The 26,530-nt window shown below is 53.7% G+C and overlaps 1 protein-coding gene across 1 annotated transcript; it reads right to left on the minus strand.

Moving 5' to 3' along the window:
• Positions 1-607: 607 nt before the first annotated feature.
• Positions 608-25,338, minus strand: RHO25_006969 (uncharacterized protein; the record flags this gene model as incomplete). Its single annotated transcript, XM_023597761.2, has 9 exons — positions 608-3,249; positions 3,321-4,083; positions 4,138-9,070; positions 9,188-9,999; positions 10,064-10,347; positions 10,450-12,780; positions 12,870-20,090; positions 20,162-23,362; positions 23,418-25,338. The coding sequence occupies 9 exons, from the start codon at positions 25,336-25,338 to the stop codon at positions 608-610; spliced, it is 24,108 nt and encodes an 8,035-aa protein (XP_023452191.2).
• Positions 25,339-26,530: the final 1,192 nt, after the last annotated feature.

A 26,530-nucleotide genomic window follows, 5' to 3' on the forward strand; every position in this document is an offset into this window, starting at 1 on the left:
CTGTCGGTACTGCTTCATTCTCTGATAGCTCGCTTGGTATCTGCTGAGGGTTGGTCACTCGACGGGGGTTGGAGGCAGGCTGGGAGTTGAGTTTGGCTGTCGCGCTCGACACGCTCGCCATGCTGTGAACGGATGTGCCTGGATCAGCTCTTGTCTGGGCAGTGAGTGAGCTCAGAGCAATGCCCTGTGTTTTCTGACAATTAGCCATCTGGAACAGACTGTCGATAGCGTCAAGTCCTCTGCCGCTGGCTTCGGGAAGCCCTTCTTTGGCACATGTTTTTTCTTGCATTGCACTCAAGACCGCCGGCATGCACCGTGTACCTCTCTCGCCAGAGACCATGTTCGTCTGCTGGAGGAGAGTCCGTCACCGTGGGCGTTCGGCTAAGATGAGCTTGGTCAGATGCAATCGGCCTTGCAGGTGTGCAGATGTGCAGGTGTGCAGCTGCATGGAAGTGGTTCAGGTGTATTTGCATTGGGTGATGGCGTACCCCGCTCGCAATGAAATATAGTTCACTCATCCTCAGGGGCGCAGGCATGGTCCGAGGACTGAGCTTGCTTTGTCCACTCACCACATCTCCCAGGCCGCGCGACTCTTGTCGGGCAAAATTCAGCTGAATTCTCCAAGTTTCTGGAGGAGCATATCGAGGAGACTCTCCGCTGCTGACTTGCAGAGACCAACATTGCTCGAAGCCAAGTCGACAACATGTTCAGAGCCATCTCCCACAGGGCTGCACAGAAGGAACAGACCGGTCCCTGGCAAATCCCCGGTGTCGATCCAACGCGCCTTGAACATCGCAGTGCTACTTTGATGTCGCATATTCGCAGTTGCATCGATATCGGGATTCTGATATTGGATGATCGAGCCAAATGTGGTATCGGATGGCCAATCTGTGCAATGTTCGACGATTTCAGGAAGGCTGACCGAATCGGCTCCCCCAAGCGACGCTTGCTGGTCTTGTACGTAGCGCAAGAAATCCGTCACTGTGCTATGTATTCCAGTTTGAACTCGCATCGGGACTTTGTTGACGCATGGGCCAAAGACGTTATGGATGTCCTGAAGCGAGCCACCACGGCCTGCCACCACTTGGCCGTAGACCACGTCGGATTTGCCGCACAATTGAGCCAGCACCAGAGCCCAAGCTGCTCCAAAGATTGTAGCTGGAGTGAAGCCTTCTATCACAGGAAGATGCAGCTTCCGAGCGGTTTGGACAATTGCGTTTCCTGGAGTCTGATCGGTCGTAGAACTGAGCGTCGACATGGTCGAGCCAGCGAGCCGTCGTCGCCAGAAATCGTAGCTGTGAGTATTGTGCCTGGCAGTGTGGTCCACGAAACGTGAGAATGGAACAGCACTAGGAATCTCGTTGTTAGTCAGCAAGGCTTGGAAAGCGCTGCAGAGCATATTGATCGCCACGCCGTCATATTGAGCATGGGATAGCCTGATAATCAAACTGAAGCAATCGGAGCCCGGCAGATGAGCGACGAGAAACTTTGTGAGTGGCTGATCGGGGTGAAATCTTTGTCGCTGATCCGTGATGCAAAGTTGCTTGACAAAATCGTCGCTTCGTTGGGTCTCTGGTGTGTGAAAGGCGATTTGCACCGGCTGTGCTTTGAGTATCACCTGGAACAGTGACCTCTCGTCCACGTCTTGCACGAAGACAGTGCGAAGGGTATCGTATTTGTCAACAATCTGCTGACAACAGGTCTGCAAGTGCTGGAGGTAGTCGCCATTCCGGAATTCGAGGGAGAGGTAGTTGAACGCAGGCATATTGCCACAGACAGCTTCCGTGACGAACTCTTTCTGGATGTATGTCGCTGGGAGGATGTCTGCAATATCACCGAAACCGAGATCAAGTTGCTTCGCCACCACCTGTGAAGTTGCAGCTGGCACCATATTGAAAGGCTTGTACTGGTCGTCCTGGCTTTTGACCTGGACATCAGCATTGCTGTCACAAAGGCGTGCAAGATCTGCGATGGTGGGATGCTGAAATATGTCCTTGACTTGTAAGGTCAATCCGTGCTTTCGTGCTGCACTGGCAAGCTTCATGGCCAAGATAGAGTCACCGCCGCTGCGGAAGAAGTTCAGATGTACTCCAATGTGCTTTTCCTCGACAGCGAGCACCTGTGCCCACAGCTGAGCCAGAATACGCTCGGACGCCGTTTGCGGTTTCTGCAACTCGCTCTGACCGCGAAGGTCAGCTATTTGCTGGGAGGTCAGATTGACGCCCAGTTGCTGCAGGAGTCGTCGATCTGCCTTCCCAGAGACCGTCAGTGGCATTTTGGTCAAAGGAACCAGAAGCCGTGGCAACATATACACAGGCAGGCTCTCGCTCAAGACGAGCTCCATGCGGCGTGCGATGGTAGTTGCCGTAGCGATGGCGCTCTCATCCAATGCAACAACCACATCAGGCCCAGCCTTGTTCATTTGCACGAAAGCGGCGAGAGCAATAGACGGATTTCCTTGCAGCTTTACCGGCTCAACGATGACGGCCTCTGCCTCCGGAAGGAATGCCGCTAGATGCTGCTCGATTTCCCCGACTTCAACCCTCTGGCCATTGACCTTGACCTGCTGGTCTTTCCTGCCAACAAAGCTTATGGTTCCATCCGAGTTGTATTTGACCAGATCACCCGTTTTGTACAGTCTGGAACCAGTCAGCCAGTCGGGAGACTCGATGAAGGCTGCGTCTGTCTTCGCCTGGTCGTGAAGATATCCTCTGCTCAAGGGATGGCCTTCCACGACCAGCTCGCCGACTGCTCCCACGGGCAATAATCTGTGTCGCTGGGACCCTGGGTCAACTATCCAGCTTCGCCAGCCCGGCGTGATTGCCTTCCCGATAGTCGCTTTTGCTTGTGGTCCAGACGAGTAGTCTGCAGTGAAGCAAATTACGCAAGTTTCAGTGGGGCCGTATGCGACTATGAACTTGCGCAATGTACTCCAAGCCTTTCGGTCCGATTCGGTAAGGACTTCGCCTCCGACAATGAGTACATCAAGTTTCTGAAGATCGACCAGAGGAATGCATCGCGCCAGCGAGGGAGTCAAGAACGCCCAGTTTACTTGACGTTCTGTCATGAATCTCGTCAAGAGCTCGTAGTCGCTTCTGTGGGCTTCCGAAGGCACTACTATGCATCCACCGTAGATCAAGGTGGTGAAGATTTCCATAATACAACCATCGAACACGTACGAGCTGAATTGAAGCACCCTTGGCTTGCTTTTGAAGCACATGGCCTTGCCATGAGCTAGGCAGCTCGTGCCTATGTGGCAAAGTGACAGGTCAGTAGCATGCTCAGGCATCGCTATGTTCGGAAGGAGGAAAAAGACTTACTGGCTGCTCCGTGCTCTAGCACGACGCCTTTTGGTGTGCCTGTACTTCCAGAGGTAAAGATCAGATAGGCAATATCGGACGACCTACAATCCACGGATATCCAGACGGCGCTAGAAGTAGAATCTGTCGCCGAGTCGCCTCCCAAGATTATTGGGGTGATCGTTTTAGGCAGTTCCAAAGAAGCGGACAGTTCGCCAGAGGTGACGACTACCTTGGCCTTTGTCTGTTTCAAGATGTGGTCAATTCGGGACTTCGGGTGCTTTGAGTCCAGAGGTACGAAAGAGCAGCCAGCTTTGAGGATACCGAGCATTGCAACGATAGCCCACATGGATTTCTCGAAGCAGATTGGGATGAATTGGTTCGAGCCTCCAGCAGAGTTGCCCTGCGTCGGAGATACATGTTGGAAGATGCGCTGCGCCAGCTTTGTCGATAGTGCGTCAAGTTCTGCATAGGTTAGGTCACCGTCCCAAGCTGATACAGCAGAAGCTGTAGGCTGTTGCAACACTCTTTGCGCCACCAGCTCGTGAAGACATGCATCGACCTTTTGTGGCTCGGTAGAGTTCCAGTGTCGAACTCGATCGAGATCTTGTGACCCAATGAGCTCGAGGTCTGAGATGGTGAGCTCCGGACTTGTGATGATGCCAGAAACTGCGGCACTAAATGCTGCAGCAACACTGGAAATGTGCTGTGCCACCGACGATTTATGCACCAAGCTGATGTCGACGCCGCTAGCTCCATGATGCACCTGCACGGCGATATCGAACTGTGGATGTTAGCTTTGTGTAAAATTACGGGCTCACGATCAGTACATGCTTACCTCAGAAGGGTCACTGGCCTCACGCATCTCAATACGAATGTCGCTTTGCGTACCGTCCAAAGCTATGCTGTTGTCGCCACGAACAGAGATTCCAGTGTTGAATAATTTATCAGAGCCCAGTGCCAGTCCATGGAATATGTCTGCCAGAGGGTAAAGTTGGTGTTGCAAAGCTTTCGTGGCTGCATTTTGCGTTGTCCGAACCAATTCCCGCAGAGATCCTTCTCTGGCCGGCGGAAGTGCTATAGCGAGAGGCAATGTGGCAATCAAAGGCCCTGCAATGTGTTCAATTCCATGAATCGGAAGATCACGACCTGACGCGATCCAGCCAAAGCATGGCCGAGCACTCCGAGTGTATGCTTGCAGAACAAGAGCCCAAGCAGTATAGAAGACACTGGATGCGGACACATCATTCTCTCGGCAGAATTGTCGCAGCTTGATGTGATCGATTTCTGGTGCTGCAGTTTCCAGAGGTTCATTGTGTGTGCGATCTGCATCAATCGGGAAATGGCACGGCTCAACGTCAATGAGGTGTTCCGTCCAGAAGAGTTTCGAACTCTCCTCGTTGTCGCGATTGTTTCCATATTCGACGTAGCTCCGGTAGGATATGCTCTCAGGTAGTGGTGTGCCATCATAGGCGTGGCTAAAATCGCGAAGTATAAGATTGAAAGTATAGGCGTCGACCAAGGCGTGATTGATGATGAGAGTGAACGATACCCAATCCTTCTCGCCGGGCGATAAGTCGACCACGTGCTGAGGACCTGTAGCAGAAACTTTGCCTGCATCGAGTAGGGCGCTCTGTGCGGCACCGTTTTCGGGATGGAGACGGATGATAGGGTCAGACCGCCGTAGTACAACTTGTGCGAATTCCATGCCTGGCACCTCTCCCGTGAAGACGGTGCGCAGTATGGCATGTCGCTGTACCGTCTGTTTCCAGGCCTCGGCCACGCGTTCAACATCGACTTTGCTGCTCTGCTCACATCGGGGATGGATGTGGAAGGTGTAGCGGACGAAGTAAGAACGCGGGTCTTTGAGTTGATTGATTAGAATCCCTCGCTGGACTGGCGCACAAGGGTACACATCCTCGAGATCGTCGAGTTCCAGGCCGAGACGTGGCAGGGTATTTAGCTGGAAGTGCTCAAAGTCTTCTGGACTCTCGAATGCAAATGGGAACTTGTCGAAGGAGCAGTCGGAGTCGCCAGCTGCCACGTTGTCACCCGCGTAGGTTTCGTTGACCAGAGGTGCCGAGTTGCGTCCAGACAGTAGTGCCAGTTGGACACAAGTTTTCTCCCTGAAGATGTCGCTGACTTGGATTGCAAGTTTCGAGGCTCGGCAGGCTGCAGCCAACTGCATCGCTGTAATAGAGTCCCCTCCAAGGGCGAAGAAGCTATCGGCGAGCCCAATGCTGTCCTCTGGACGCTGCAGCACTTCGGCCATGAGACGACGCATTGTCTTTTCACTTGTAGTAATCGGCTGCTGCGACACCCTGGATTGAGCAATCGGCTCGTAGGACGCGAGCTGTTCGAAAGTCATGCCGGCTCCGACCTTCACAAGCTCAGCAGTATCAACTCGCCCGTCCGCAGTCAAAGGTAATGCTTCTAAACACACAATGGCCGAAGGAATGCAGTGATAGGACATCGTGGACCTGAGCTGCTTGTTCAATTGATCTGCTCTTTGAGCAAGCAGTGTGCGCAAAGAGGGAAGAGCTTCAGCGTCACCATTGGCAGCAACGAATGCCACCAGTATTTGCCCGTTCCTGTCTTGTGGTTTCGCTGGCGTAACAACTGTATCGAAACCGAAAAGTGAAGAATCAGGGTTCCGAAGCGCGGTCTGAAGTCCCTCTTTGAAGCAGTGTGCGACCTCAATCAAGTCGACCCACTGGCCGGATATTTTCGCATGAGTCTCCACGCTGCCAACACTGATGAGGTCTCCGGATTTGTCCTGCCGAACCAGCTCATTGGTGATGATGACACGTCTCTTTCGTCCGGGTTGACTGCGACTGCCATGAGACAACCATGCTGTGCTGTCCATGAATAGTGCTGAGCTCTCTATGGCAAAGCTTTCTTCATGTGGTGAAAGCTCCAGTACCAGCTGACCTACGCTGCCGGGAGCACATATGCGACCATGATTTCCGGGGTCTACGACCCAAGCCCGCGCTTCATGATCTTGGAAAACATTCAGTGCAGCTGTCTCTGCCTTGAGCCGGAGCCGGAGTGGCGCTGCAATGTCTATGAATCTTCGTTGTTGACCCCAGATCTGCTCGAGTGTTTCGGGCGGCATCGTCAAAAGATCGCCAACTGCGACAGAAGGCGCCTCGGCCATTTGCGGTAATACACAAGCCAGTGCGGATAGCAATTCATTCACTGCACTCTGCGAGATAGAACGTCGATCGAACTTCGCAGACAAAACCACGCCATCGTGTGCGACTTCGCACTGGAGCATCAGTGGGTAGGTTTGTATTTGAGCTTGGCCGTCGGTGTGCCATTTGCCAAAGCAATCGGTTGAGCTTGAAATCGAAGTCTGCTCTTTTGGCTGTACAATAATCAAGGTGCGGAACTGGGATGCAAGAGCAGCGCCTCCTTTGAGACTTCGTATTTGTTGCAAGCCGGCCTGTTCGAATGGTATCATGCTAGCGTCTTGCGCTTGAACCTCGGCCAGTAGTGTGGACGCCGTTGAGCGCTCGTTGATGCGTACACGAACAGGAACTGTGGCTATTGTCGGACCGACACAATTTTCGACGCCAACAATCGGAGCACTGCGACCATATTGTGTGCAGCCAAAGACAACGTCGTCGGAGTTGATGTGTCGGCCCACAACTACTGCCCACGCTGCTTTGATCATCGTTGCAACAGTGAAGCCCGTCTCGCTTGCCGCTTTGAAGGCACTGAACCGCTCGGCACGTCCAATGTCGCTCTTTTGCACTGCCTGCAGTTCCGTGCCGTTGTTTGGAACAAGTGGCGAAGGTCTAGGAGCTGGGAAGTGCTGGGAGCAGAAGTCTCCAAGATAGGAGGTCCAGAATTTTTGCCAACTGCTATTTTCTTTGGACTTCACCAGGTGCTCGATGAAGACGTTAAACTTGACCAGCGAACGCGCAGGTGCGGATCCAGCATTTTCGTAGTGTCCAGCTACTGTGTCAAGAACCAGTGACAGAGACCAGGCATCAAACAGAGCGTGATGAATTGACCAAATGAAGTAGCGTTTGCCATTCCTCTCGTTCTGGTCATTGTCACTGGCGATCGCAAAGTCGACCAAAGGTTCGCCCAACCCGGGAGGGGAAGACTTTCGTGCTTGTATGTATTCGTGCCGTTGTGACGTTTTGATGGTCTTCCATGTGATATCCTGATGCTGTAGCACGACCTGGAAAAGTCCGTGGGTGCCGAGTTGTGCGATTCTGGTTCGCAGGATGGGAATAGCTTGTACTGCGTTTTGCCATGCCTGTTGCCACCGGGCCATGTCTACAGATGGCAGCAGCTCCAATGCATAGCAGGCAAGATAGTCGCTCTGCAAGTTTGCGGAGAGGGCCAACATGCCTTCCTGTAATGGTGTGCATTGGTACACATCTTCAACCAGATCTTGTGACACCCCGCAAGCACCTGCTGCTAGCTCGCGAGCAGATTCTGGCTTCAGACGCTCGGGCAAAATTGAGAATTGTGGTGGGCCGACACTGCTCGGAGACTCCAATTGCAACGAGGCTGCATTCGCCATGTGCTGAAGCACAGGATGTCGAAGGACGTCAGAGACTGTCAGAATAAGCTGCGCCTCCCGAGCCCCAGCAGATAGCTTGAGCGCAGAAAGCGAGTCTCCTCCAAGCTTGAGGAAGTGCGACTGGCGTCCGATCGAGGCCTCTTCAACACTCAGCACTTTGGCGTAGATTGTACGAAGCCTCTTCTCCTTCTCCGTCCTTGGCAGCTCGACAGCACCTTGATTTTGAGTGGCATGACGTGCTCTGAGACTCGCTAGTTGCTGCGCGCTCAAAGCTTGGAGAAGCTCCCGGAGATGACGACGGTCTGCCTTTCCAACCACTGTCAAAGGGAAGCGGCTCAGCGGTATGTAAAGCTTCGGGACCATGTAAGACGGGAGTCGCTCGCTGAGTTGTTGATCGAGCGAAGCGGCATCGAAAGAGTCGTCGACTACAATGTCCTCGGCATTGCAATGAGCTGACTGCAAGAAAGCTACCACCGCTGCAGGAGTCTGCGTGGTCACTTGCACAAAGTCAACAGCAACAGAAGCGCCTGTGAGACACTCGCGGATGGTGTTCTCGATTTCACCAATTTCCACCCTCTGACCATTGATCTTGATTTGGTCGTCTTTGCGCGAGAGGTAGATGATTGAGCCATCGTGATGGTATTTGACCAAGTCTCCTGTGCGGTACAGTCTCTTGGAGCCAATTAGCCACTCTAGTGAACGAATGAATGCCGAAGTCGTTTTGATATCATCATGTAGATAGCCACGTGCAAGTGTAGGCCCTTCTACCAGAAGTTCACCAACAGCTCCAATGGGTGCAAGCTTCGTCGGATCATTGGGGATCGTGATCCAACTTCGGCTGGTAGGCGTGATAGACTTTCCAATTGTGTCCTTCGCGTGTGTCTGTCGTGTTTTGCTGGAGTCGCATGCATAATCCGCCGTGACACAAAAGACGCATGTTTCCGTAGGACCATATCCGATCATGAATCTCGGTACTTTTGTCCTCCAGAATGTGCGATCAGAGTTCAGAACAGCTTCGCCGCCTACGGCAAGAACGTCGAGAGTACCATTCAGCCGGTCAAAATCGAGTAGACGAGCTCGGGAGGGTGTAAAGAAAGCCCAATTGACTCCTTGGTCGACCATGAAGCGCTCCAGGTTGTCGGTCCTGTCGGCTTCCGAAGGTATGCATACGCAGCCGCCATGGAACAGAGTCGTGAGGATCTCAATGATGCTGGCATCAAAGACGTACGAGCTGTGAGAACCGTGTCAGCACACGAACGCAGAACCCTCACCTAGCAGATTGTGACATTGCCATCACACTGACTGTGCAGATTGAAGAAGAAAGGTTGCGGGGCTTGGGCTCACTTACGAGAACTGTAGGACCCGCGAACTGGAACCAATGCCCATGGTCGGTCCGAACTGCATACAAGCGCTGCTAACAGCCCCGTGCTCCAGCACAACGCCTTTGGGTTTCCCGGTAGAGGTACCGCTGGTAAAGAGGATGTAGGCAGCATCACAAGAACTGACAGCCGGAAGATCGATAGTCAGAGATGCCGCCTCGGTCAGAGTCTTATCGTTCACTATGATTGGCAAATAGTCGGACGAGAACTGATTGGCATACTGGACCGAAACCAGTACTACGTTTGCTTGCGTTTGTGCCAGAACCTGATGATGTCTCATGGCTGGCCACTTTGCATCGAGCGGTACATATGTCGCGCCGGCTTTCAGGACAGCGAGCATAGAGACTATGGCCCAGAGCGATTTGTCGAAACATAAGGGAACCATGGACTGTGGGGTGACGCCAGAAGCGACAAGAAGGAATGCGAGCCGAGTAGACAATCGGTCCAGTTCTGCGTAACTGAGATCGCCGTCCCAGGCAGAAAGGGCCGGAGAACTGGGACTACGGCAGGCCCTGTCTGTGATGAGCTCGTGAACGCAACGCATGGGCGTGAGCGGAACTGGCGCGGTCGAGTTCCACTGCAGTATAGTATCAATTGCCTGCTGGCCAACAAGCTGGACACTGTCAATCGATGATTCTGCTGAACTCGACACAATGGATGAGATCGCAGTCCTGAGCGACTCCGCAACGCTTGATGCAATCTCTGTCGGAAGTGATGAGGTATAGTTGAGTGAAATGTCCACTGTAGATGGGCCGCTCTGGATCTGCACTGCAATGTCGTACTTCAAGATAGTCAGCATGAAGTCAAAAGTTGAGTGGCCCAGTCTCGCTGAGGGGTTTACTTACCTCTGTAAGATCCTGCCCTGCGGAAAATTCGAATGCTATTTGGTCTTCACAAAGTCGAGCAGCAGAGGTAACCATGGGCGTGACCGATAAGACAGTATTGAAGAGCCTCGCTGTCTCTAAGCCGAGCGTGCGATGAAGCTCAATGAGGGAAATGGTCTGGTGACGAAGAGCATCTAGTGTCCTGTCCTGGATATTTCGTACGAGTTGAACAATCGACGAGGAGTCCTCCAGCGAGATAGTGCATGGCAGTGTAGTCACCAACGGGCCAACTATCGATTCGATTCCTGTACAAGTGCATGAATGGTCAGCTGCTCTTTCGAGAACCATGAATTATCTACTGCCACAGAGTCCTACAGCTTGACTCGGACTGTGGGAGATCTGCTCACCTTGCACGTCTTGATCTCGACCAGAAGCAACGAATCCGAAACATGGACGGTCACTGCCGGTGAATGCTCGTAAGACCAGCGCCAATGCCAGTTGACAAATGCTGGACAATGTGACATCGAAGGACTCGCAGAAGAGCCTAAGCTTACTGGCGTCGAGAGAAGGAGCCTTCACAGTCAATGGCTTCAGTTCACAATCCGACGCCACTTCTCCAATCGGAAATATGCACGATTCCACTCCTTTTAGATGGTCTGCCCAAAAGCGCTGCGTCTCTTCCTTCGGCTGGCGAAGGGTGTAGGCGATGTAATCACTGTACAGGCCGATCTCCTGGTTAGTAGATGAAGAGCTGTAAATCTGAAGCATATCGCGCATCAGGATATGCATAGATTGCGCATCTATGCACGCATGATGGATTGTGAGGATGAACTGCGTCTTGGAACCTGCTCTGATGTCGACTCGATGAGTCGGTAGCGCGGGCTGATCCCCGCCCTGCCATACCGAGCCACAGATCTGGTGCGGTGGCTTCAGTTTCTCATTTTGCGCAATGATCTGAGCGGTCTGCTTGCTTTGACGCAGCACAATCTGCGCGAATCCAGTATGGCCGGGTAAGCTGTCCACAAAAACGGTTCGAAGTATTGCATGGCGCTCTACCACCTTTTGCCACGTAGCTTGCAGACGACCAATGTTGACTGGCTTGCCTTCAGGAGCGATGACATTGAACTCAAAGCGAGGGTAGTACATGTGTGGTGCGTTAGCTTGACCCAGCAGCATCCCCTCCTGTACAGGAGAACAGGGGTACACATCTTCGACCTCTGTCAATGAAAGTCCGAGACGAGGCAGAGTGTTGTCGAGGAAAGTCTGCAGACTGACATAATCCTCAAACGCCAGTGGGAACAACAGCGAGGAGGTGGAAGTAACCTTCTGCTCTTCTTTGTCATTACCGTTGATCTTGGCCCTTGGAGACAGCCGTTCTGAGACCAGGAGAGCCAGATTGCCAATCGTCTTTTGTCTGAAGATATCTTCCATGCGGAGGCAGCTCAAGCCGTCTTTGCGACAAGCAGCGATAACTCGCATTGCCGTGATTGAGTCTCCTCCAAGCTGGAAGAAGTTTGTCTCTGCGTGGAGTTCGGCCTCCGGGCAACCAAGCACCCGTGCCCAGATGGATTGTAGCGTCTTCGCCTCTTGAGTATCGACAGCGGTGGTTTGCTCTGACTCTGTCTGGTGCTTGACCAACTCGGAAATGGTCAATTCGGATCCGATCTCCCGTAGACGACGCCTGTCAGTCTTTCCCGTTGGCGCGAGAGGGATGGTCTCTATCATGAGGTATGCGTCTGGCACCATGTAGGAAGGCACCTGATTTGAAAGCAGCTCGCTGATCTGTTGAGCCTGCTCGGGTCTAAGATGAAGCACATGCGTATTGGTCTCGTTAGACGTAGCACAGAATGCAACGAGTAAGGAGCGCCCGTAGCTATCTTTTGGTTTGACCAGCTCGGCCGCCACATGCACAGTACTGGTCCCAAGGCATGTTCGCACAGCTTGAGTCACTTGGTGCTCAACTTCTCCGAGCTCCACGCGTTGCCCGCGAACTTTTACTTGGCCGTCTCTGCGCCCAATGAAGCTCAATCTTCCATCGAGTTCAGGTGCATACCTGACAAGGTCTCCTGTGCGGTAGAGCTGCATATCATGGCTTCTCTTGACGAGCTCAGCATCATCAATCATCCACTTCGGCGGCTCGATGAAGGCTGCTGCCGTTTTCACCGGATCGTGCAAGTAGCCAGCTCCAACCAGCGGCCCAGTGAGCACCAGTTCACCAATGGCGCCGATTGGAGCGAGGCGGTGGCTATCGAATGGATCTGCTATCCACGCATGAAGCCCAACGCCCACGCCGATAGAAGGATCACAGTCAGTGTCACTCTTGTTGATGTGCTGGATGGTGCTTGTGACAGTACACTCAGCAGGTCCATAAGTGTTGATCAATTCGACTCCGGAAAGCGCCCAACGAGCGACAGCCGAGGCCGTCATTGGCTCACCGATCAGTGATAGAATCTTCAGGCTCGGAACTTGGGAAGGATCGAGCATGCGAGCGAGCGAAGGAGTCAGATGGGCGTAGTTGACTTGCATGCGTTCGATTGCTCCAGGCACATTGTTCCAACGCTCGTAAGCACTGGGCACGCATAGGCAGCCTCCGGCGATCCAGGTGTGCAGCATATTGGACCACGAAACATCGAATGCATACGAGACGAAGTCGAAAACGCGAGAGGTACTGTCGAACCGTAGGGCCTCGTGCTGGTAGTGTGCGGCAGTACTGAAATTCGCATGGGTAATTATGATACCTTGAGCGATCGATAGTTAGCATTGTGGCAGACAGTATGAAGTAGAAGAGACCGGAGAGGAAGAAAATGGGCATAGCGACGTGACCTACCTTTTGGTGTCCCCGTGGAACCGCTCGTGTAGACGCAGTACAAGCCATGCGATGGATCGACTACTGGCAATGTGCCCTCAGAAGAGGTCAGAGGTAGATTCGAAAACAACTGCTTGTCCAATTTGATCGAGCGCACAGTCGAAGAAGCCGTTGCGAGGTGCTCTGTAGCCTTAGAGCATAAGATCACAGGTGGAGCAACCTGCTTCACAATGGCCTGCAGTCTTCCAGGCGGGGAGCTGATGTCCACGTTCAAGCAAGCACCTCCTGCTTTCATAACTGCCATGATGGCGATTGAGGTCCATTTCGATTTCTCGAAGAACAATGGAATCACCGCTTTGTGAATCTCGCCAATGTTGCATAGGCGGATGGCCAGCTGATTCGACAGAGAGTCCAGCTCTCCGTACGTCAATGAGCCGTCCCATGAGCAAACAGCAATGGCATCGGGCTGGGTAGCCACTTGCTCTGCAATCAACTCGTGCACACACGCATTGATGCTCTGCAGCTTACTTGAGTTCCAGCTCTTAATCTGGGCTAGATCCTCGGGCGTGGTGATGCTGAGATCCTCTGTTGTCATCGTTTGATGAGCATCGGCCAGCTGCGGAACAATGTACACGAGCTGGCGCAGCAGACGCGATATCTCGTCTCTCTTGATACATTGCGGGTTGAAATCTGCGCTGATGCTGAAACCCTGGCGGCGCAACTCCACTCGTAGGACCAAAGGATATGTTCGCACACTGGCGCCACCATGATCAGGAAGCCAAGTACCGAACGATGACATTTGGAGCCTGCCATCACCGTCGGGTTGTAGCATTATCAGAGTCTGAAAGTCGCAAGCTGCGCTGGCATCCGCGCTGCATGCGGCAATCTTTGCGAGACCCATCTGCTCATGAGGGATCATGGTAGCGCTCATTTCCTGTGTGCTTGAGAGGAGATCTGCGATCATGTGAGGGCCTTGCGTGAGCTGTATTCGGACCGGTATGGTTGCTACAGTTGGTCCTGTAACTCGATCGATGCTCTGAACCGGAGCGTTGCGTCCAGAAACGGTGCATCCGAACACGACATCGCGTGAAGCAGTATGGCCGGCTACCACAAGCGCCCACCCTACCTTCATCAACGTAGCCAGCGTAATGTCCGATCTCTGGTTGGTGCCAAGACTGCAAACATCTTCGACGACTTCTCTCTGCACTCGCATACTAGCCCCTGGAGAAGGCTGCGGGAAGTGCGTGCAGTCTACGCCTTCAAGATACGACTGCCAGAATTGCCGTCCTGCCGTTTCGGGCAGTGTTCCCAAGTAGTGTATGAACACATCGTGGCCCAGGTACGTGGGCTTCGTCATTGAGCTGCGGTAGGTTTCCGAGACTGCTTCCAACATCAAGGCCAGAGAAAAGCCGTCGAACACAGAATGATGCATTGTCAACACGAATTGCTTTTGCTTATGCTTAGACATTGCGAGCCGTATGAGCGGCTGCCCAAGGCCCATTGAATCTGTCTTCTCGCGTTCGACATATGCATCCAAGGGGATATCAAACTCCCTCCAGCTGAGAGCGTCGTCGACCACAATTTGGAAGAGGCCAAAGTCACCTAGCTCAGCGATCCTTGTGCGCATGATGGACAGTTTAGCAAAAGTCGACCCCCAGGCTGCACACCAGCGGTCCTCGTCGACGTGGTCGCCTAGATCAAGCGCATAGCATATAATGTATTCGCCTGGATGCTTGACAGATAACGCCATCATGCCAGCCTGGAGTTCCGTGCAAGGGTACACATTGCTGATCCTGTCTTCCGCGACGCCGCACGACTCTGCAGCAAGCTGCTGTGCTAACTCGGCACCCAGAGAAGAAGGAAGCATCGAGAAGGCGGGAACATTGATTGCACCTACTCTTGGCTGACTTGTTGCTTTGCCAGCCGCTTGGAGATACTCTGCCAGATCAGAAAGCTTTGGCTTGAGGAAGACGTCGCTGACGGACACGTCTAGCTCCAACTCGAGCGCCTGTGATGCAAGCTTGATTGCCGACAAAGAGTCTCCACCCAGCCTGAAGAAACTGTCTGAGACACTAATAGATTCTGCTGCAATCTCCAGTGCTCGTGCGAAAAGGTCGCGAAGCCGATGCTCCACGGTATTGCGAGGTGCCTGGACGTGCTGTCTGTCGCGTCCACGAAGCGCGAATTGGATTTGATCCTGCGATAGATCTCCGGCCAGCTGTTCAAGCATCCTTCTATCAGTCTTGCCGGAAAGTGTGAGCGGGATGTGGTTCACTCTGATGTACAACTTGGGGCACATGTATCCAGGTAAATGCTTGGCGAGCTTTTCATCAGCACCAGCAGTGATTGTGGCAACGAGGTCGATATCGGATTTGTTGAGAAGCAGGCAGCAACGCTGATCTGCGTACGGCACAGCTCCTTCGTCGATTTGAACGAAAGCCACAACACTTGGCGTCTGGCGATCTGGCAGAATAAGAGTGGTAACGACGACTTTGTCCACAAGTGGTAGACACGCCCGGACGTGGTTCTCTATCTCGCCCAGCTCCACTCTCTGGCCGTTGATCTTGGTCTGGTTATCCTCTCGTCGGCCAATGAAGTCAAGAGTGCCATCATGATTGTATCTTACAAGGTCGCCTGTTTTGTAGATTCTGTTAAGGATGCCGCTCGAAGCCTCTTCCAGCCAGGCAGAGTTGGAGATGAAGGACGCTGCTGTCTTGTCTGGATCGTGGAGATAGCCTCTCGCGAGAATGCCGCCCTGGACTACGAGCTCGCCAACAGCGCCTACGGGCATGAGTTTGTCGTGGTTGGTTCCGCTGACCACCCACGCTCGAGATCCGATCGGTGTTCCGATTCTGCTCCTCGAGGCAAGCTCGGCTGCTTGCACTGTGCCTGCAACACACACGATCGAGCACTCTGTGGGACCGTACCCGACCATGACATTACGCACGCAATTCCAGTCTTGCAGCGCGCTAGGCGTTACTCGCTCGCCGCACAAGATCAAAGTCTCCAATGAATACAAATGTGCAGGCGATAACGTGCTTGACATCGAAGGCGTGAGGCAAGCCCAGGTGATGCCAAAGTCCCGGATCGTAGGCCCAAGATGCGAAACCCTAGCCTCATCGCTTGGAATACAGACACATCCGCCGAAGATGAGTGTTGTGAAGATTTCCTGGACGCTAGCGTCGAAGACGTGGGCGGAGAATTGTAGCACTCGCTGTTTCCCAATGAACCCCATCGCTCTGCCATGCTCGAGGCAGCTCGTGCTTATGGCGCTGTGTGGCACGACGACGCCTTTACTCTTACCGGTGCTGCCACTGGTAAAAAGTACGTACGCCGCGTTGCTCTGTGTTGCATGAGTCTCGAGCTCTCTCACATCAGCTGAAGGGAGACCGCGAATACTTTCAGCATCGACGATCACAACATGGCAGTCGGCCAGTGCAGGTAACTTCGCACAGCTCCGTGATGCAAGAACTATTTCGGCTTTCGTCTGCTCGAGGATCTCCTGTTGTCGCGAGACGGGATGGTCTGGAGCCAAAGGTACAAATGCTCCTCCTGCTTTGAGTGTAGCCAGAGTTGCAACCACTGTCCACATAGACTTTTTGAAGCAGAATGGAACAAGAACTTCAGGTCCGACGCCCTTGCTATGTAAGTGAAGTGCAAGCTTGTCCGAAAGCTTCTTGAGCTCCAGGTAGGACAACTTCCCGTCCCATGCCTCGACCGCTGTATCTTGAGGGCTCTCTTCGGCTTGTTGCTCAACGAGGTCATGGAGGCAGCAGCGTTGCGAAGTCTCGGGCGGAGTGTGATTCCAATCCCAGAGTTGTTTGAGATCGATGTGGCTGATCAAAGCAACGTTGCGGGCTGTCACCTGAGGGTCGGAGGCAACGCTAGAGATTGCTGTGCTGAGGGCAGATGCTACGCTGGTAGCCGTCTCCGGTGACATGAGAGAAGCAGCGTACATGATGGAGATGCGAGTGCTTTCGCTGTTGGATGCCACCTGAACGGCGATGTCAAATTCTGTGGGATCTTGACCGCCTCGCGTCTTGAGTGTAATTTCTGGGTCTTGAGCGGTCGCAGCATTTCCTTGTCCCGGAGTGACAGAGACAGCTGTATTGAAAGGCTTTGCGCGAAGATCAAGGCTATGAAGAATCTCATGGAGTGGTAAGAGGTTGTGCGCCATGGAGTTGACATGCTCGGATTGTGCTTGTCGAATAATGTCGATGAGAGCTATGTCGTCTGCCAAGTTGATCATAGATGGCAAAGTCACGATGAGTGGACCAACAATCTCGTCCACTCCCGCAATGGGATGATCTCTGCCGGACGATACGTAGCCGAAGCACGGCGACGCGCAGCCAACGTAAGCCTGTAGTACCAATGCCCAGGCCACTTGGCAGACACTGGAGACAGTGATCTCGTGTTTTTGACAGAATTCTTGCAGTTGAGTATGGTCGACAGCCGGCGCGTCAATATGATTGATACTGTCATTGTCTCGTGATCCATCGAGCGATGGGAATTGGCAGGGCTCTATGCCCTCGAAACGCTTGGCCCAATAGTCTCGGGCTTCCGCAGTAGGCCTCGACTCAGCATAGGAGACGTAGTCTCTGAAAGTCGCAACTGGCGCAGCGGTAGGAAGACAGCCCTTGTATGCCAGTTGTAGGTCCCGCAAGATCAGATTGTAAGCATGAGCGTCCACCAGGGCGTGGTTGACTGTCAGCTTCAAGAGTGGTCGATCTTCGTCGCCACGAGTAATGACAAAACTATGGTCTGGAGCAGCTTGTGCGGATCGCTGACACAGTGAAGCAGAGTGATCGTGGGCATCAAGCAAGTTTCGCACATCAGCGTCGACTTCTTTGAGGACAATCTGAGCGAAACCAGTTCCAGGCATGTTATCGACCAGAATCGTGCGTAAGATATCATGTCTTCGCACCACTTGACGCCAAGCTGTCTGCAATCGACCGAAGTCCACTGTGTCAGGAAGGATGTCAATTTCGAAGCAGACCCGATACATCGCAGGGTTCACGGCCTGACTGACAAGTATTCCTTTCTGGATTGCGGCACACGGATATACATCTTGGACGTTGGATCGTGAGATTTTCATCGATGCGAGCAAGCCATTCTCAAATGCTTCAAGGGTGGCGTAGTCCCCAAACGGCAGTATGAAGTCCGTGAGTGTCCATTTTTGAGAAAGCGCTGGAAGAGCAGTGGGCAGCTGGTTCAAGGACTGTTCGTAAGCCGATATCCAATCCATGATCTTGTCCTGGCAGTGGGTGCGTGTGTTGTACACAAACATGATGTGTAAGCACTCGTTCCGCATACTGGCGACGACATCAAACAGAGCAAAGCGCTTTTCGCTCGCGAACGTCTTCCAAGGCTCCCCAATATCGTGCTCGACCGGGTGAAAAAGGCTGTCGGTTGCATGTTGCACAATCCCAATGCCGTTGTTAAATACTAGTTCCTCAATTGATGACGATCCGAATGTTGTACGGCCTTTCGGATTTCCCATGCGAGAAGTGAAATACGCCCAGCCATTGCGAGGGAGACTGCGCATGCAGTCTTTCACCTGCATGATTGCTGTAACCAAGTCTGAGCCTGCGGGCTGGTCGACCTGGACAGGACTCAGAGTCGTGAACCAACCCACGGTCTCAGAGATGTCAAACTTGTCGTCAAAAGGCTCTCGGCCATGGCCTTCGTTGAAAATCTGCAGAGGATCCTCGCGATCGGTGAAGATTGAGCCGAACGAGTGAATCAACGCAGCAATCAAGAGCTCTACTGGTCGGGTGCTGAAGGCTTCATTGCATTCCGAGCCGAGTAGCGCCGCAGTGGACAGCTTTGGCAGAGCGAAGGTTCTGATCGCAGCATTGTCCCAAGTATTTGACGACAAGAGCATGTCTTTCTCGCCCCAATAGCTCAGCTGGCGCGGGCGCAAGGTGAATGGCAGGGCCGCACGTGGCTCCAGGTGCAGGCGTGCATGTTCTGCTAGCGCTATGCACCACTCTTGGAAGCTCGTCGACGCAACCGAAGGCAGAGACTTCTGCGGCGAAGTGATTAGCGTCTCGAGGTCTCGGAGAATGATCGACCAAGACACATAATCAACAACCAGATGATGGATCGTAAGGAGAAGTCGTTGTCTCTCGCCAACGTCCAGCAACAATGCGGAGAGCAATGGACCCTGTTCCACGTCCAGTACCTTCTGGCTGGTGACCATTGCCAAGGTTTCCTGGCCCGAGATAATGGCGCGATGCTCTACGATGTAGGCCTCCGAAGCTGCACTCAGAACCACCTGGCTCCATGTCTTTTCGCCGTTGTCAAGGTCTGTCTTTCGGAAGCGTGCGCGCAGCATTGGATGCCGCCGGACTAGCAGCGATACTGCCCCATCGAGCTGAGTTCGTGTGAGCCTCTGACCCAGTTCAAGGTACTGCGATTGGTGAAAATTAGGTCGTGCCTGCGAATTCAAGGCCAGATACATCTGCTGCACTGGCGACAGGGCGAATGGCGTGCCCTCTTGATGACTGCCTTCACTGTTCCCGGCTTGCTGTGAAGAGAGACCGTCTCTTGCTTGTATCACCGCCGCAAGGTTCGCAACAGTCTTGTGCTTCCACACATCTTGAACGGTGAGCTTGAGACCGGCAGCTCGGCAGCTCGAGATCAAGCCCATTGCGGATATGGAGTCGCCTCCCAGGCGGAAAAAGCTGTCGTCCGCGCCCACTTGCTTCACGGTGCGGCGTACAGCACGTGCGAACAAGCCTTGAACAGTTTTCTCCAACTCAGTCGTAGGCTGTCTTCGCTCATGCTGTCCTTCGATCTCGATGCCGATTAAATCCTTGTACAGCATACCAGCAGCAAGCTCATGCAATCTCTTGCGATCAGTCTTCCCGGTGGTCGACAACGGAAGTTGTGGGAGAATGACATATCCAGAAGGGACCATGTACGATGGCACATCGTCCGCCAGCCTTTTCGTGACCTTTTCCGCCTTTCCAGCGAGTCGTGATTCGCTATCTGCGACCGATGCTGATGTTCCGGACCGAGCAAGGAAGCAGATGAGCACTCCGCTGGCGTCTTTTAGGTTGACCACAGCAGAGGCTACCCGAGCGTCGAAGAAGGTCGCAGTAACACGAAGCGCGTTTCCAACGTGGTGATCGATCTCTTCCAGCTCAACACGTTGACCGCGGATTTTGACTTGGCCATCCTTGCGGCCTAAGAAGATAAGATCTCCTGCAGAGTTATAACGTACCAGGTCGCCAGTCCCTAGTGTTATGTCAGTGACGCACTTAAGGCATTGGAATGCCCTCTCCCTCTCCCTATTCCAGATTACTTACTGTAAACTCGTCCACGACGACCAGCCTGGATCAGCCAAGGAGGATCGGACAGAAAACTCGCACTTGTGAGGTCTGGTCGTCCGTGGTATCCGCGCGCTACAAGAGGACCTTCCAGAACCAGCTCTCCGACAGCATATACCGGACACAGCCGATTCGGGTCATCTGGATCGACTATCCAGGTACAAAGACCTACACCTCCGCGCCCGATGTTAGTCGGCGGCACATCATCATCAGACATCGTCGAGATAGCAGAGCACTCTGCAGGCCCGTAGAACCATCTCACTCGGGTATGCCGTCTCCACCGCTCGGCTTGACTCTGAGTCGTCAGTTCGCCACCGACTTCGAGTGCATCCAGTGAGTCCAACGCGGAAGTAGTAAGAAGGTCTGCTACTTTGGGTGTAAGATTTGCGAAGTTGGCCTTGAAGCGCAGGAGACTGCCTGACAGATCGTTCATCCTGTCTGTTTCGGAAGGAATGCAGAAACAGCCGCCGACGTACAAGCAATGCAGTAGGTTATGCCATGCCATGTCGAAAGCATACGAAGAGAAATCGTAAACACGAGAGCTGTTGGTGAGCCCGAGACGTGCTTTCTGGTGCACCAACGCGCTACTGAAGTTTGAGTGGGTGATGGTTATCATCTTTGGGATGCCAGTGCTGCCGCTGGTGAGCACGTTGTACAAGCTGTTTTCGGGGTGGATTGTTGGCACCGTGAGTAGGCCTTGATCGGTATTTTGGGATTTGCCGCCAATGGTGTCGTGACCGACGACAAAGACAGTCGTGTGAAATCCCTCCTGACGGCACGCAGCCACCAGAGAATTCGCAAGGTCTTCAGAGTGTTTTGTACACAGTATGAGTTTCGGCTGTGCTTGCTGTACAATGGCATGCAGTCGTGTCAACGGCTGAGCGATATCCATTGCAACCGATGCAGATGATGCCTTCATTACACCCAGCATGGCAACAGGCATCCACATCGACTTCTGGAAGCAGAGCGGAACGATACTCTCTGGGCCGAGATCAAGCCCAAGCTGATGCAGGCGCCGAGCAAGGTTGCTCGTCAGTTGCTCAAGCTCCGCATATGTCAGTTCTCCATCCCATGCACAAATCGCAGGGGACTGTAGATGTAGTGTAGCTTGTTCTGAAAGCATTTCGTGCACCAGACGTTGGCACTCTTCCTGAACATCCCCCGCCATAGTCCGCAATTGCTGCACGTTACGATCAGTAGTGATAGAAATATCACCGACAGTCTTGTCTCCGGGATCGATTAATTGCTGTATTATGTAGGAGAGGGAATCGACCACTGAAGCGACCACGTCACGCTGTACGAGAGCCTCGACGAACATTGCTCTAATGTTTACGCCGTTTTCCCGTAGCTCGCATTGAAGCAGCAAGGGATATGTCCAAGGATCGGTCATGTAGTCGCGAAGCCACGTTCCGACAGCTTCCATGCGAAACGTCTCGTCCTCTTCGGGCAAGATCACAAGCAAGGTGCGAAAATTGCAAGCTGTGTCTGCCTCTGTGCTGACACTCGCAATGTTTCGAAGGCCAGCCTGCTCGAAAGGCATCATGGAAGCGGTTTCTTGCTGCACCTCTGCCAACAAGTGCTTTGCTGGTTGATTTTCCTTGCCTTCTAGCAGTATGCGGATGGGGACTGTGGCAATCGTTGGGCCCACGACACGCTCGATGCCCGGGACAGGTGCCGATCTACCAGAGACCGTGCAGCCGAACACTACATCCTTCGAAGCAGCGAAGCTACTCAGGACAATAGCCAAGGCTGTCTGCACCACCGAAGCTGTAGTGTTGTGCGTCGAGGCCGACCGAGGTATCTGTTGGGTTGGGCAGAATTGCTCGAAATATTCGAGCGAGTCCGATTTCGCATCGCTGGATGCTGCCGTGGCTGGAGGAAAATGAGTGCAGACCGCGCCATGCAAGTACTTGCGCCAGTATTCCTGCCAATTGTCTCTGGACACAGCCTGAAAGTGCTTGATAAAAAGATTGAAAGGTGTGGCCTGCAAAGGTGACACATTGAGGTATCGGTCAGATATAGCCTTTAGTATCATAGGCAATGACCATGCGTCGAACAGGGCATGATGAATCTTGAAGACCCAATATCGGCTCGAGGGAGTCTCAACAATAGTATGTTCGGACAATGGAGACCCAAGATTGACAGAGTTGCAACCCTGAGCCATATACTCTGCCAAACTTTCGGCGCAGCACACCTGCAGGGGAACACGCGAAGCCGAGGTGACAGTTTGCATGAAGTGTTGTTTGCCGGAGTCCTCGATGCTCACGATACGAGTCCGCAAGATTGGGAGGGACTGGATGGTAGCATCGAGAGCTGCCCGCCATTTGCATGTGCTTGTCGTACTTGCTAGTTCGAGAACGTACTGGTTAACGTACCCACCTCCGTTGGTTTCCAGTGACAGAGCAAACATGCCGGCCTGCAAAGGAGTACACGGATAGATGTCTTCGATGTCAGCTTCCGAGATGCTCGATGCTGATGAAGCGGCCTTGCTCGCAAATTTGCGACATGTATCTGACAGAAGAGAAAAGGGAGGGACGTAAATCTCATCGTTTGTCCATCGAATCGGCTCCATGCACTTGGCGACATCTCCGAGAGTTGCAAGGCGGAATATGTCGCCCACAGTGATGCAGAACCCTTTCGCTCTCGCCGCCGAGACCAGCTTCATGGCCTTGATCGATTCACCGCCCAGGCTAAAGAAGTTGTCCTCCATGCCGATTGCATTCGCTGGGACGCAGAAAACACGTGTTATGAGTTGATGCAAGATCTGCTCCTTGGGGCTATATCCAGAGATGCTCCGGGCCCGGGTCTTCCTACGTGCAGCACGGTCCAAAATGTAAGCTCGCCCGAGGCGTCTAAGCTCTTTGCGGTCTGTCTTGCCTGTTCCCGTACATGGCAGGCGTGGTATTTGGAGCCAGAACGAGGGTATCATGTAATTTGGAACTCTAGCAGAGAGCGCTGGCACCACATTGTCGCGAATACATTCGTCGTAGCCGTCTTCGCAGCTTGCATCTCCGAGATCAACATCGGGATGTGGAGCGAATGGGGTGAAGAAGATGACCAAATAATTGTTCGATCCAGAAGCATTGTCTACGGTCACGGCTTCCGCAACGACCATGCAGTCGGAGGGCAGAAGCTGCGACACATGATGTTGCACTTCACCAAGTTCGATCCTTTGGCCACCTTGATCACGTATCAGCGTGCAGCCTCGATAGTAGCGTTGAAGTGCTCAACTTACGAATCTTAACCTGTGAATCTTTTCTGCCAAGACAAAGAATGGTTTGACCGTCGCTGCCAAGCTGCCCGAGGTCTCCGGTTCTGAAGAAGGCAATGCCCTTCGGGCGAGCCATTTGCACTGCCCACTTGGGTATTGAAACAAACGCATGTGCCGTCTGCTGGTCGTCATCCAAATAACCACGCGCGACCCCAGCACTTTCAACGATAATCTCGCCAACGCATCCGGGCCATACCAATGAATCGATGTTATGAGAATCCACAAGCCAGAGTCGAGCACCGACACCATAGCCGATGCTTTGCACATGGCTATCGGGGTACACTCTGGTAGTACTGCAAATGGTCGACGTTTCGGACTGGCCATAGGCACAGAAAAGCTTGACGCAACTCGCCCAGGTGCCACGCATGGCCGGTGTGATGGGTTCCCCTCCAAGGACGAGCGTCTCGAGGTCTGGCACCTGCTCTGGTTGGACAGCAGCTATTGCAGAAGGCGTAAAGAGCGCCCAGTTGACGGCATATTCTCGCATGAAGTCAGCAATCCGGTTCGCACGATCGTGCTCGCTTGGCACGACTACGCAGCCACCGAACATGAGCACAGTCAGCGTCTCAACCAGACAAGCACCGAATGAGTAAGAGGCGAATTGAAGAGCGCGCGTCGACTGCGAAAATAATAGTGAGGTACCAAAGCACCTCGCACTGGCGACGAAGGCTGCGTGCTCTACGGCGATGCACTTGGGCTTATTGGTGGATCCGGAGGTGAAGACATGATATGCCACTTCCGACGAACGCGTGTGAAGGATGGCTGTATGGTTTATCTCGGCAAGAGTCTCGAGGAAGTCGAGATCGATCGCCAGGCAATGCCATACGATGCCGTGGAGTGTGCTTCGATGAGCTGTCGAGACGAGGGCGATCTTGGCTGCAACGCGCTCGCATTGGTCTTGGAGTCTGGCACGTGGGTGTGTCGCGTCTAGTAGGACCAGGTTCGCTCCTGCTTTGAGGACAGCGAGCATACATACCAGTGTGAGCAAGGACTTCTCGAAGCATAGCGGAATACTCTCGCCTGACCCGACGCCAAGCCCTGCGAGATGTTGGGCGAGGCGACTGCTGAGCTGGTCCAATTCGAGGTAGGAAAGGTCACCGTCCCATGAAGCCACGGCGGGGCGAGACGGAGCTGCCCGGGCCTGCGCGGAGATCACGTCGTGGATGCATTCATCGCTCACGGTGAGCGTTTGTTGCGCATTTTGCTGCACGAGACGCGCCTGTTCCTCGGCGTCGACGCCGGACAGGGCGGCGATGGGCGTGGATGCCGCGGCGCGATCGATCTGCTCCAGCACGTGTCGTGCATGGCGGAGGAGACGGGCAGCGTGCTCGTGGGATATTCCGTGGGCGTCGTAGCGAAGGCTGAGCTGGAGGACGTGGTCGTCGCCAGCGGAGGCCACCACATGCAAGAGGACGGGAAGGGCGGAGTCCGCTGGATCCGGTCCCCCGCCGGCGGAGTGGACAGCGACGACAGACTGAAAGCCGCCATCGATGCCGCTCTCCGCGTCGTTGTCGTCGTTGTTGTTGCCGCGCAGACGCGTCGCAGCGGCCAAACGCGTCACCAATTCGCCCACGGACCATGCCCAATTGAGCGTGATGTGCACCGCCGTCGGCACCCCGCATCCGCTCAACCTCCGCCCAAAGCGCACATCGTCGTTGTTCGTCCACTGCGACACCACCACCGCCCACGCACCCAACACCAACACCGCCGGCGAGGCATCGTGCGTGCGCCTCAGCTGCAGCTGCGCTGCGTCGATGCGCTCCGCCGGCCGCGGCTGATGGGACGGCGAAGGGAGTGGCGGCCACACCGCAACATCCACGCCCGCCGCCTGCTTGCTCCCGTGGGCTTTCGCTTCGGCGTCTACCTGTTCCGCGGATCCTGTCATGATGCTTCTTTCTCCGTTGGCTGCGCTCTGGCCAGCCAAAATTGCGTCAAATTCTCCTTTCTCGTTGCGGGCTTCCCAGCAGCTCTTGTTGCTCTACGATATCTTTCCACGACCTCGCGCAATATCACCTTCGAACCGCCATTGCTCTAGCCTCTGTGCATAGACTCAGCTCACAGCGCTTCCCGAACGCATCGCCGTTTACTCGGACTATCCCTCTGCGATGGCCTGGATCCTAGCTTCACCTCTGAAGCTACATCCATCACCAAAGCTTGTGTGTGCGCAGCCTCCTGATCTGTGCGGGCGCCCCATGCTTGAAGCGGCATTGAAAACCTCCCTTGCTCAGCTTGTTATGGAACCAGGAAGGTCTTGATGGGCTACCAGGTTGTGAAACTTTATCGACCTGGCTATTGATTTGTAACCCCAGTGCGAATTCCCTTGAAATGCTCCCCTCAGAAATTACGGACTACAGGCAATCTTGCCCCGCTCTGTATAGCGCGTTACGGAATGAATGTATCGAGGAGTCGCAGGAAAGAGCTCAAATATCGCAGCTTCAGAAAAGTCGGGTGCTGACCCGGACGTCACGACCGTGACATTTTTCGCGCATCCAGCGTATCACTACAAATTATTTTTGAATCTACCTTTGGCTCCCCGGAAGAACGCTTGATCGCTGCGAGTGTGTGCTGTTTTCACGATATTAATTACACTGGTGATAACCGTTCCGGAATGGCCCGTCTGTCGTTATTTCGGGGTCAAGGGCATCAGTCGCTACAAATACTCTCAAGGCCCTGGAAAGACGTGTCTTCGGCGATGGTGACGAGAGCAAGGACATCTACAGACTCCCCATGGCACCCGCGGGAGAACAAAAGTCAAAGTACCTCGCTGACTGATGAAAGCTGCTAGGTACATAATCGCGCAACCAGCAGCGACGGCTGAACTCATAACATGATCTTGCCGGTTCATCCCTCATCCACGCACGCTTTAGGTATAGTCGCCGGCCGCAGAAATGGCGGAAGACTTTTCAATGCCATGTCACCTTGGCAGTAAAGGCTGTCGGGCACGCTGTCAGCGCCTTGTCGCTATGCCATCAGTTCAGCCGCGCCGGGTGTGCAATGGCAGATCCGGCGTGCGACCGCAAAGGACAGCGAGTCGTGACCGGAAGCTGAAGCCGTCTACAGAGCTCCCATTGATCTGA

The sequence above is a fragment of the Cercospora beticola genome, chromosome 4 (assembly GCF_033473495.1).
Source record: "Cercospora beticola chromosome 4, complete sequence".
NCBI lineage: Eukaryota > Fungi > Ascomycota > Dothideomycetes > Mycosphaerellales > Mycosphaerellaceae > Cercospora > Cercospora beticola.